General features: G+C 44.1%; 1 protein-coding gene across 1 annotated transcript; it reads left to right on the top strand.

Moving 5' to 3' along the window:
• On the top strand, positions 11,865 to 12,604 carry LOC109236612. Its single transcript, XM_019402804.1, has 3 exons — positions 11,865 to 12,055; positions 12,160 to 12,401; positions 12,483 to 12,604. The coding sequence occupies exons 1-3, from the start codon at positions 11,865 to 11,867 to the stop codon at positions 12,602 to 12,604; spliced, it is 555 nt and encodes a 184-aa protein (XP_019258349.1).

The following is a 13,347-nucleotide window of genomic DNA, read 5'->3' as shown; positions in this document are numbered from 1 at the left end:
AATTGGTATACTTATATTGTCACTATAGGTGATGGTGGGGTGATACAATATTTTGAATATGTGGTGGTAGCAGATATTGGAGCAATATTCGCGTCAATGGAAATTATTTGTATGTTGCAGGTTCTTTATCAAGATAAGGCTCTTTTTCTATATACCGTTACAACTATTGTTATGCTCATTAGTACACTGGTCTTTAACTTCTAACAAATCACTTGTTAGTCATCTATTTTCTTATCATGACAGTACTAAGAGTATAGACAGAGAACCAAGCATCTCAAAAGATAGGCCTTTGCTTGTAATTGCAGAATCTGCAACAATCACCTTTCTACGCGCAATGGATATTTGCTCGTGTTGTTTGAAAGACTTGTATATGCACTCCATTCTTACTGGAGGCTCGATGCTCGCTTACATCGGGTCAATATTTGGTGAGGAACGTGTTGCTAGCAGTGTTCCTAACTCGAACCTTGAGGACAAGGTTCTTTTTGAGGAGGGGAGTATTGTTGTGAACAAGGCTAACGCAGTAAGGACTTATGGGCCAAATTTGTTGGACAAGACTGATCCAGTTAGGACTATTGGGCCAGGACCTAATTTAAGAGAAAGCCCAAGGATTAATCAACCGAATAGATTATCGGGGAGTTATATTTGGGATCCAGGAATATGCAGGGCATGCGAATACTGTTGAGAAAAATATCTGAGTCCTCTCCTCCCCAATTCTGAGTCTAGCTTCTCATCCCCTTCTTTGGTTCTATTCTATCTTACTTAGCTTTTACATTTTGTATTTCCAGTACTGTTGTTCTACTTCGTTGAGTTGTAATCGTTAGATACTACAATCAATACAATCTGTATTTGGGAGTTGCTACAGTGTCATTGTGTACATTAAATATATTTTCGAGCATAATAGTTATGTGTTGGCTAGGTCAATTCGGTCGATATATTGAATTATATGAGTTTAAATATCAACAAGCAATATGTAATTTTGAAATAGTATGCCGATTTAAAAACAACTCTCTCGGCACTATTATCCACGCATATAACTCTGCAAGAAACAAATTTAGTTAACAAGCAATATGTAATATTTATTGATGCTTTACAAAAAATAAATTTAGTTATGATCGTTTTATATGTCTCTAAAGTAAGTTTAGCAGACATGAATCCAAATTAGTCGGCTTAAAAACTTCAAATTCGAAATGTGAAAACCTAAAAGTACAAGAACGTTGCAAGAACAACCGAGGGGCATATTCTGGATATGATGCATGTATAGGATCACAGGTTCACAAGGACTATCCTATATTTAGTAGACAAAGGCATGATTACACCCTCGAGTCCTTTTATGTTGAACATAAATAGACCACCTAATAAGCTTACAAAAAAAACGTGGAGACTTAATCTTTCACAACTTTCATGTAAAGCCAAGAGCATCTCGAACTATTGTACTCTAGCTTCAGTTAACATTTGCTACGTACATTGAATGCTCTGAACTTGTGATAGCCAAGTATGTATCCTCCCTATATATATCCTCCCTACGTACAAAGATATTTTCGAGCATAATAATTATTGTCACGACCCAATTTCCCATATAGGTTGTGATGGCGTCCAACGTCGCCGCTAGGCAAGCCAACGATGAACTAGCCGTGTATTATTTCTTTTAACATTTTTGAAATGGTTAATTTTTAATTATTTAATAAGTAAGAGGTGAGAAATTTAATAAATTAAAGTGTAAACAGTTATAAGTCAAGTGTGGTGAAATAAATACTCAAAAATCATCAAATGTCTACTAGCATAATTCGAAGACCTGGTGTCACAAATGTATGAGCTACTAGTAGAATATACAAAACTCTAACTACTGCCTGAAGTAAAGTAGACAGAAAATAGATGCAAAAGAGAGACTCTAGATGCTGCAGAACGACTCAGGAAGCAGCTCACCACTAGGCCTCGGGGTGTCGGGGGTGCACGCCGGTATGACGGCCAGATGCACCTGCCTCAGATCCTGCACGATTAGTGCAGAAGTGTAGCATGAGTACATAAATAATATTTACCCAATAAGTACCTAGTCTAACCTCGAAGAAGTAGGGACGAGGGGTCGACTTCTACACTTACTATGGGCTAACAATAACATACATAAATTCTAAATAAGCATGGGTTATGTAGACAATAATGATAACTCAATAACAAGCAGTGAATGAATAATTCTTTCACTAATAGACCAGGTCAATTTCCGTCATTAATAATAATAACCTCCCAAGCCATAAAATAATATAAGTATAATCAGGCTCCGAGTACTATTACGCACGATTTATGCCGAGGTCGTACGGCCCGATCCAGAATAATATGTACACTGCCGAGGGACGAGCGGCATGAACCATAGATGAATGTATTCTGCTGCCGAGGCGTTCGGCCCGCTCCACAAGAAGAGAGGATACTATATGAACATCCGATTCAAAAGCTATTACAAGGCTAATACACAAAAAAGCACAAATTTTTATTAAAGGTCAAGTAACCCGCCAAAGCTCAAGTAAGTGAAATTCGGTCTTACAATTTCTTTATCAAGTTCCAATATAATTTAGGCACTTTAATTAACAACTAGGGTGCAAACATCACAAGTATTTCATGATTTGGTCCTAAACTACTCGGACATAAGCATAATTAGTAGTTACGCACGGACTCTCGTCACCTCGCGCGTACGTAGCCCCCACAATTAGAAGCAAATAGTAATTTAAATCACCTATGGGGTAAATTCCCTCTTACAAGGTTAGGCAAGAGATTTACCTCGTCTCAAAGCTTACTTTTCAGCCCACAAACTCGCTCTAAAGCCTCAACTCGATGCCGAACAACCCGAAACTAGTCAAATATTAAATAAATTAATCAATACATGTTCAAAAGTTCATAATTTAACTATGAGAGTAATTACCCAACCCAAATTGGAAGATTCCTAAAATTTACCCCCGGACCACGTGCCCGGATTCCAAAGTTGTTTGAAGATAAACGTTACCCATAACCTCACGAACTCAAATATATAATTTTTACCCAATTCCATAATCATTTTCGTGGTTAAATCCCGTTTTTATCAAAATCTAGGTTTTTCAACTAAACCCATAATTTTCACAGTTTTACATATTAAAATCTACTCATAATTTATGTATTAAACTCATCTTATATAGAAATTACTTACCTAAAAGTGCTAGGTGAAAACTCCTCTCCAGGAGCTCCAAAATCGCCCAAGAGATGAAAGAAAGCCAAAATAGCCTAAGTCCCGTTTTTAAAAGATGTTTCTACCCAGTGGTCCTTATACACGATCGCGGCCAAGCGCTTGCGACCGCGAAGGCAAACCTGAGGAGCCCAGGAAAAAGGCTCTACGCGAACGCGGTGCACTGGGCCGCCTACTCCTCACGAATGCGGGGCCCAACATGCGAACGCGTAAGGCAACTGGGTTGCCTAGGCCAAAGGGTCCATGCCTCCACGAACACGGCCCTGCATATACGAACGCGAAGGGAAAAATCCCACAGTCCCAAAATCCTTCATCACAAACGCGAGAAGGAAACCAGAACAGAAAATCTGGTGTTTTCAACTTAACTCGGAGCAATCTGAAATACACCCGAGCCACTCGGGACCCCATCCAAATATACCAACAAGTCCATAAACATAATACGGATCTTCTCGAACTCACGAAACATGTAAAACAACAACGAAACTAATAATCGCATCCCAAAACCAGAATCAATCAAATTATGAACTTCAAGTTTCCAATTTTCTCCAAACGCGTCGAATCATACTTAGACTACTCAGAATGACACCAAATTTTGCGTGCAAGTCTTAAATCACCTTACTTCTATTCCCAGGCTCGGAATTCCAAACAGACCTCGATAACACCAAAACCTACTTCAATTCAAATTTAAAGAACTTTAAAACCTTCAATGTGCCAACTTCCACTATTAAGCGCTGAAACGCTCCGGGTCATCCAAAATCCGATCCGAACATACGCCCAAGTCCGAAATTATTATACAAACCTATCGAGACCATCGAATCCCAGTTCTGAGGTTTTTTATTAAATATGTTGACTCAAGTCAAACTTAGCCTTTTTTAGTCAATATTATGGAATTAAGTATTCCGATTTAAACCTGAACCCTTCCAAACTCGAACTAACCATCCCTGCGAGTCATAAAATAGTAAAAGCACATACGCGGAGTCTTATTTAGGGGAATGGGGTTCTGAAAGAAAACGATCGGTCGGGTCGTTACATTCTCCACCTCTTAAAATAACGTTCGTCCTCGAACGGGTCTAGAATAAGTTTGGATATCTGCTCCGCATGTCTTCCTCGGTCTCCCAAGTCGCCTCCTTGACTGGTTGGCCCCTCCACTGAACCTTTACTGCCGAAACCTTCTTGGACCTCAACTGGCAAACCTGCTTATCAACAATGGCAACTGGCTCCTCCTCATAACCCAGGCTCTTATCTAGCTGAACCGTGCTGTAGTCAAACATATGTGACATGTTGGCATGATACCTCCGGAGCATAGAAACGTGGAAGACCGGATGAACTCTGGATAGGCTGGGAGGCAAAGCAAGCTCATAAGCAACCTCCCCAACTCGTCTCAACACCTCAAATGGACCTATAAACCGTGGGCTCAACTTGCCCTTCTTCCCGAACCTCATGATTCCCTTCATCGGCGAGACCTTGAAGAGGACTTTCTCTCCCACCATAAATGATAATTCACACGCCTTCTGATCCGCGTAACTCTTCTGTCTGGATTGTGCTGTGCGAAGTCGCTCCTGAATCAACTTTATCTTTTCCAAGGCATCCTTCACCAAATCAGTACCATATAATTTAGCCTTGCCGGGCTCAAACCATCCGATAGATGAATGACATCGCCGACCATATAAAGCCTCAAGTGGAGCCATTTCGATGCTGGACTTATCGCTGTTGTTGTAAGTGAACTCGGCCAAAGGCAGGAATCGATCCCACTGCCCTCCGACATCAATCACACATGCTCTGAGCATATCCTCTAGGATCTGCACCGTCAGCTCCGACTGCCCGTCGGTCTACGGATGAAAGGCTGTGTTGAGCTCTACCCGGGTCCCCAACTCACTCTGCACCGCTCTCCAAATATGTGAAGCAAACTGAGGGCCTCTATTTGATATGATGGAAACAGTCACACCATACAACCGAATAATCTCCTGAATATAAATCTAGGCCAACCTCTCTGAAGAATACGTGGTCACAACCGGAATGAAGTGTGCCGACTTGGTCAAACTGTCGACAATGACCCAAACTGCATCAAACATCCGCAAGGTCCGTGGCAACCCAACTACGAAGTCCATAGTGATGCGCTCCCGTTTCCACTCAGGTATAACCATCTGCTGAAGTAGGCCACCTGGCCGCTGATGCTCATACTTAACTTGCTAGAAATTTAGGCACCTCGCTACATACTCAACTATGTCCTTCTTATCCGCCACCACCAATAATGCTGCTTTAGGTCGCGATACATCTTTGTAGCACCTGGATGAATAGAATACCGAGAACTGTTTGCCCGTTCTAGAATTTTTTCCCTTAATTCGTCAACATTAGGGACACATAGATGACCCTGGAGTCGCAAACACCATCCTCACCGATAGTAACCTCCTTAGCACCACCTTGTAGTACCGTCTCTCTGAGAAACAATAAGTGTGGATCATTAAACTGACGAGCCTTGATGTGCTCGGATAGTGAAGACTGGGCGACGATGCATGTAAGAACTCGGCTGGGATCTGAAATATCCAACCTCACAAGTCTGTTAGCCAAGGAATGAATGTCCAAAGCTAATGGCCTCTCCTCTGCTGAAATGAATGCCAAACTACCCATATTCTCCGCCTTTCTGCTCAAGGCATCCGCAACCACATTCGCCTTGCCCGGATGATAAAGGATGGTAATATTATAAATAACTCAATCCACTTACGCTGCCTTAAATTGAGATCCCTCTGCTTGAACAAATGCTGCAAGCTGCGATGATCGGTGTAAACCTCACAAGACACCCCATAAAGATAATGCCTCCAGATCTTAAGAGCATGAACAATCGCGGCCAACTCCAAATCATGTACAGGGTAATTCTTCTCGTGGGGCTTCAGTTGATGTGAAGCATATGCAATAACTCGACCCTCCTGCATCAATGCAGAACCCCAACCAACGCGTGAAGCATTGCAATGCACAATACACATCCCTGAACCGGAAGGTAACACTAACACTGGTGCTGAAGTCAATGTGGTTTTGAGCTTCTGAAAGCTCACCTCACAATCATCGGACCATTGGAACAGAGTACCCTTCTGGGTCAATCTAGTCAAAGGTGCTGCAATAGATGAGAAGCCCTCCACAAACCGGCGATAATAACCTGCTAACCCCAAGAAGCTCCTGATCTCAATCCCTGTGGTAGGATGAGGCCAACTCTGAACTGCCTCAATCTTCTTGGGATCTACCTTAATACCCTCGCCTGATATAACATGCCCCAATAATGCTACAGAATCTAGACAAAAGTCACACTTGGAGAACTTAGCATATAATTTCTGTTCTCGCAAGGTTTGAAGCACCACTCTCAAATGTTATTCGTGCTCCTCCATGCTACGCGAGTAGATCAAAATGTCATTAATGAAGACAATGACAAGAGCATTAATATATGATCTGAACACCCGATTTATCAAATCCATAAATGTCGTCGGGGCGTTAGTCAAACCGAAGGACATCACTAGAAACTCATAATGGCCATATCTAGTCCGAAAAGTCGTCTTCGGAACATCCGATTCCCGAATTTTCAACTGATGGTACCCCGACCTCAAGTCTATCTTAGATAACACCTGGCACCCTACAACTGGTCAAACAATCATCAATACGCAGCAACGCGTACTTGTTCTTAATGGTAACTTTGTTTAACTAGCGGTAATCAATGCACATCCGCATAGTCCCATCTTTCTTCTTTATGAATTGCACCGGTACACTCCAAGGAGATACGCTCGGTCTGAAGAACCCCTAAGCTAGCTACTCCTCAAGCTATTCCTTCAACTCCTTCAACTCTTTCGGAGCCATGCGGTACGGTGGAATAGAGATAGGATGGGTACCTAGAGCCAAATCAATACAAAAATCGATATCACGGTCTGGTGGTATGCTTGGAAGATCAGAAGAAAACATATCGGAGAACTCCCAGACCACGGGCACTGAATCAATCATTGGAGTCCCTATAGTAGTATCCCGAACATAAGCTAGATAAAACAAACAACCCTTCTCGATCATGTGTCAAGCTTTTAGAAAAGAGATAACCTGACTAGCTGCACTGACAGACGAACCCTTCCACTCCAATCTAGGCAACTCTAGAAATGCCAAGGTAACAATCTTGGCATGGAAATCAAGGATGGTGTGATATGGGGATAACCGGACCATGCCCAGGATGATCTCAAAGTCAGTCATATCGAGCAATAGAAGGTCCGCTCTAGTCTCGTAACCACAAAAAGTAACAATGCAGAACAGGTAGATCCGATCCACAACAACAGAAACGCCCACATGAGTGGACACATAAATAGGAGTATCCAAGGACTCACGAGGAACACCCAGAAAATGAGCAAACAAAGATGAAACATATGAATATATAGGCCCTAGATCAAATAGTACTGAAGCATCCCTACCGTAGATAGAAATAATACATGTGATCACGGTATATGAGGCCACTGCATCTGGTCTGGCCGAAAAAGCATAGAACCTAGCTGGCGCGCCACCTGACTGGACTCCACCTCTAGGACGGCCCCTACCCACCTGCCCTTTGCCTCTATGCCGCCGGACGACTGGTGTGGCAGCTGGTGCTGTAATCATAGGCTGTTGACCCTGCTACACTGCCTTGCCCTGAAGCCAGGGGCAGAACCTCCTCACACGACTAAGATCCACGCACTCGAAATAACCTCTTAGTACGACAGACTGCTGACGTGAAATCTGACCCTGATGGCCTGAATACCCACTAGAGGAATCGCTGAATAGATGGTGGGCGGTAGGGAAATGGCACTGAAATAGGGCCGCACTGGAGCACCCCGAGGAGGTGGCGGTGCTGGATATGTGGGCCTGCTAGACTGAACTCTCACAAACTGACGTCTACCCCCAGCCGGGGCATCGTTGAACCCCCAGAGTATCGAACCCGCTTATCCCTCACCATCTGCCCTCAGCTTCGCTGACGAACACCCTCGATCCTCTGAGCTATCTCTACGACTAGCTCATACGAAGTCCCCATCTCAACCTGTCGGGCCATAGTTGCCTGGATACCAGAGTGCAAACCTGCTACAAACCTTCGCACTCTCTCTGCATCGGTGGGAAGTATCATAAGTGCATGGCGGACAACTCAGAGAATCTCGCCTTATAGCCAGTCATCGACATCTGGCCATGTTGGAGCTACTCGAACTGAAACCGCAACTCTACCCTCTTAGAGGATTGAATAGCTCTGTCCAAGAAGAGGCGTGTGAACTGATCCCGAGTCATGGGAGGAGAACCTGCTGGTCTGCCGAGAAGATAGGACCGCCACCATCTACGCGCCCTGCCCTCCAGTTGAAAGGTGGTAAAGTCCACCCCGTGGGACTCCAAAATACTTATATTGTGCAGTCTGTCCCTGCATCGATTGATAAAGTCCTGGGGGTCCTCATGCCGCTCACCTCCAAAGACAGGAGGATGAAACCTGGTCCATTTGTCCAATAGATTCTGCGGCTCGCTGGCCGCAGCTGGCCTAGGCTCAGTTATAGTTGCTGAAACTGGCTGGGCTCCGCCCGCGGCCAGTGCGACCGGGTCTGATACACGGCAATTGCATGCCCTGGAGCTTGAGCGCTAGGGGTCTGTGCTCCCCCTCCCGCCTGAGATGTGGCTGGGTCCGCTGGAAATAAACTAGCTTGAGTCATAGAATCCATGAATTGTAGCATACGGCCTATGACCTCCTGAAATCCTTGCGCGAACATGAAATCTGCTACGGTTGGCTTCGCAGCAGGCACCTTGCCCTGCTCCTCAAATGTTTACCGGCATAATTCTAAGACCTGGTGTCACAAGTGTATGAGCTACTAGTAGAATATATAAAACTCTAACTACTTTCTGAAGTAAAGTAGACAGAAAATAGATGCAAAAGAGAGACTCTAGGTGCTGCAGAACGGCTCAGGAATCAGCTCACAACTAGGCCTCGGAGTATCGGGGGTGCGCGCCGGTACGACTGCCAGATGCACCTGCCTTAGATCCTGCACGATTAGTGCAGAAGTGTAGCGTGAGTACATAAATAACATGTACCCAGTAAGTATCTATTCTAACCTCGAAGAAGTAGTGACGAGGCGTCGACTTCGACACTTACTATGGGCTAATAACACAATACTGAAATTCTAAATAAGCATGGGTTATGTAGACAATAAAGATAACTCAATAACAAGCAATGAATGAATAATTCTTTCACTAATAGTAAATCCAGGTCAATTTCTGTCATTAATAATTATAACCTCTCAATCCATAAAATAATACAAATATAATCAGGCTCCGAGTACTATTACGCACAATTTATGCCGAGGTCATACTGCCCGATCCAGAATAATGTGTACACTATCGAGGGTCGAGCAACACAAATAATAGATGCATCTATTCTACTGCCGAGGCGTTCGGCCCGCTCCACAAGAAGAGAGGATACTTTATGAACATCCGATTTAAAAGCTATTACAAGGCTAATACACAAAGAAGCAAAAATTTCTATTAACAGTCAAGTAACCCGCCAAAGCTCAAGTAAGTGAAATTCGGGCTCTTACAATTTCTTTATCAAGTTCCAATATAATTTAGGCACTTTAATTAACAAATAGAGTGCAAACATCACAAATATTTCATGATTTGGGTCCTAAACTACCCGGACATAGGCATAATTAGTAGCTACGCACGGACTCTCATCACCTCGTGCGTACGTAGCCCCCACATTTAGAAGTAAATAGTAATTTAAATCACCTATGGGGTAAATTCCCTCTTACAAGGTTAGGCAAGAGACTTACCTTGTCTCAAAGCTCACTTTTCGGCCCACAAATTCGCTCTAAAGCCTCAACTCGGTTCCGAACAATCTAAAACTAGTCAAATGTTATATAAATAAATCAATACATGTTCAAATGTTCATAATTTAACTATTAGAGTAATTACCCAACCCAAATTGGAAGAATCCTAAAATTTACCCTCGGGCCCACGTTCTCGGATTCCGGAGATTTTTGAAGATAAACGTTACGCATAACCTCACGAACTCAAATATATAATGTTCACCCAATTCTATAATCATTTTTGTGGTTGAATTCTATTTTTATCAAAAATTAGGTTTTTCAGCTAAACCCGTAATTTTCACAATTTTACATATTAAAACTACCCATACTCTATGTATGAAACTCATCTTAAATAGAAATTACTTACCTCAAAGTGCTAGGTGAAAACCCCTCTCCAAGAGCTCCAAATCGCCAAGAGATAAAAAAAAATGAGCTAAAATAGCCTAAGTCCCATTTTTAAAAGATGTTTCTGCCCAGTGGTCCTTGTACGCGATCGCAGCCAAGCTCTCACAATCACAAGGGCTAACCTGAGGAGCCTAGGAAAAAGGTTGTACGTGAACGCGAGAGGATCCATGCGAACGCAGTGCACTAGTCCGCCTACTCCTCGCGAACGCAGGGCCCAACACGCGAACGCATTAGGCAACTAGGTTGCCCAGGCCCAGGCTTCTAGGCGAACGCGGCCTGCCAAACGCGAATGCGAAGGCCAAAGGATCGAGGCCTCCGTGAACGCAGCCCTACATATGAGAACGCAAAGGGAAAAAGTCCCCATTCCCCAAATCCTTCATCGCGAACGCGAGGGTCTTTCCGCGTTCACAAAGAAGGAAACCAGAACAGAAAATATGGTGTTTTCGACTTAACTCCGGGCGGTCCAAAATACACTAGAGTCACTCGGAATCCCGTCCAAATGCACCAACAAACACATAAACATAATACAGAGCTGCTCGAACTCTCTAAGTGCATAAAACAATAATGAAACTAAGAATCGCACCCCAAAACCAAATTGCAAATTATGAACTTCAAGTTTCCAATTTGCTCCGAATGCGCCGAATCATGCTTAGACTACTCGAAATGACACCAAATTTTGCATGCAAGTCATAAATCACCATACGAAACTATTCTCAGGTTTGGAATTCCAAACGGACCTCGATAATACCAAAACCTACTTTAAACCAAATTTAAAGAACTTTAAAACCTTCAATGTGATGGCGGCTTCGGTTTCGGGGAGCAGAATGGAGGAGGCATTTCGCTGTTGGACTTTTCCAAGGCATTAGATCTAGTGATTGCGAACTCATGTTTTCCGAAGCGGGAGGAGCATTTGGTTACTTACCAAAGTTCAGTGGCGAAGACTCAGATTGGCTATCTCCTCCTCAGGAGATGCGACAGAAGGTTGTGCAAGGATTGCAAGGTTATCCCAGGTGAGACCCTCGCACCGCAGCATAGGCTTTTGGTGATGGACATCGGTATTATGATAAGGAGGAAGAAGAGGCCAGTACGAGGTCGTCTGAGGATTAGGTGGGGGCGCCTTGACTAAGGATAAAGCTCAGGAGTTGGAAGGAAGGTTATCAATAATGGGAGCTTAGAGAAGTAGTGGGGACGCAAACACTATATGGTCAACGACGGCGGACTGTATAAGGAAGGCGGCGAGAGAGGTGCTAGGGATATCTTCGGGCCGCACCGGTGGCCACAAAGGAGACTGGTGGTGGAATGCAGTTGTCCAAGGTAAAGTGGAAGCAAAGAAGGCGGCTTAACTACGGTTAGTAGGTAGCACTGGCGAGGAGGAGAGGAGATCGAACAGTGAGAGGTATAAGGTAGCTAGGAAGGAGGCGAAGATGGCAGTCATGGAGGCTAAGACTGCAGCTTTTGCTCGTATGTATGAGGAACTGGGGAACAAAGGCAGGGAGAAGAAGTTATTCCGACTGGCTAAGGTGAGAGAGAGGACGGCTTGGGATCTGGACCAAGTGAGGTGCATAAAAGATGATGACGACAAAGTTTTGATGGGGGATGACCAGATTAAGAGGAGGTGGCAGACCTACTTTCATAAACTTCTAATGAAGAAGGGGATCAGGATATTTTACTAGGTGAATTGAGGAATGCTGAAAATCCCCATGAATTAAGTTATTGTAGGGACATTGAGGTCGATGAGGTCATGGAGGCGATGCGTAAGATGAGAAGGGGCAGAGCTACCGGGCCAAACGAAATTCCGATTGAACTTTGGAGGTGTGTGGGTAGAGCAGGCTTGGAATGGCTTATTGGGTTATTTAATATTATATTCAAGACTAATAGGATGCCTGAAGAGTGGAGGTGGAGTACAATGGTTCCGTTGTATAAGAACAAAGGCGATATCCAGAGCTATAACAACTATAGGGGTATCAAATTACTGAGTTATACCATGAAAGTTTGGGAGAGAGTGGTAGAAATAAGAGTGCGAAGGATGGTGTCTATTTCAGACAACCAGTTCGGGTTCATGCCGGGGCGATCTACCACAAAAGCTATCCACCTTATTAGGAGGATGATGGAACATTACAGGGATAGGAAGAAGGATCTCCACATGGTGTTTATTGATATGTAGAAAGCGTACGACAGGGTTCCTAGGGAGGTCTTATGGAGCTGCTTGGAGGCTAAAGGGGTTCCGGTTGCCTACATTAGGGTGATTAGAGGCATGTATGATGGAGCTAAGACTCGGGTTAGGACAGTAGGAGGAGACTCCGAGCATTTTCCGGTTGTTACGGGGTTGCACCAAGGGTCTGCGTTCAACCCATTCCTATTTGCCCTGGTGATGGATGCACTAACTCATCATATTCAAGGGGAGGTGCCATGGTTCATGTTATTTGCTGATGACATAGTTCTAATTGACGAGACACGAGGTGGCGTCAACGAGAGGCTAGAGGTTTGGAGTCATGCCCTTGAGTCTAAAGGTTTCAAGTTGAGCAGGACGAAGACAGAATATCTCGAGTGCAAATTTAGGGTCGAGCCGACGGAAGCGGGAGGGGACGTGAAGCTTGACTCTCAAGTCATTCCCAAGAGGGGTAGTTTCAAGTACCTTGGGTCGGTTATTCAGGAGATTGGGGAGATCGACGAGGATGTCACACACCGTATAGGGGTGGGGTGGATGAAGTGGAGGTTAGCGTCGGGAGTCCTGTGTGACAAGAAAGTGCCACCGTTACTAAAAGGTAAGTTTTATAGAGCAGTGGTTAGGCCCGCCATGTTGTATGGGACTGAGTGTTGGCCGGTTAAGAACTCACACATCCAGAAGATGAAAGTAGCAGAGATGAGGATGTTGAGGTGGATGTGCGGGCATACAAGGATGGATAA

This window comes from Nicotiana attenuata, chromosome 1, assembly GCF_001879085.1.
Source record: "Nicotiana attenuata strain UT chromosome 1, NIATTr2, whole genome shotgun sequence".
In the NCBI taxonomy this organism is placed as follows: Eukaryota; Viridiplantae; Streptophyta; class Magnoliopsida; order Solanales; family Solanaceae; genus Nicotiana; species Nicotiana attenuata.
This window is presented reverse-complemented; position numbering and strand designations above follow the sequence as displayed.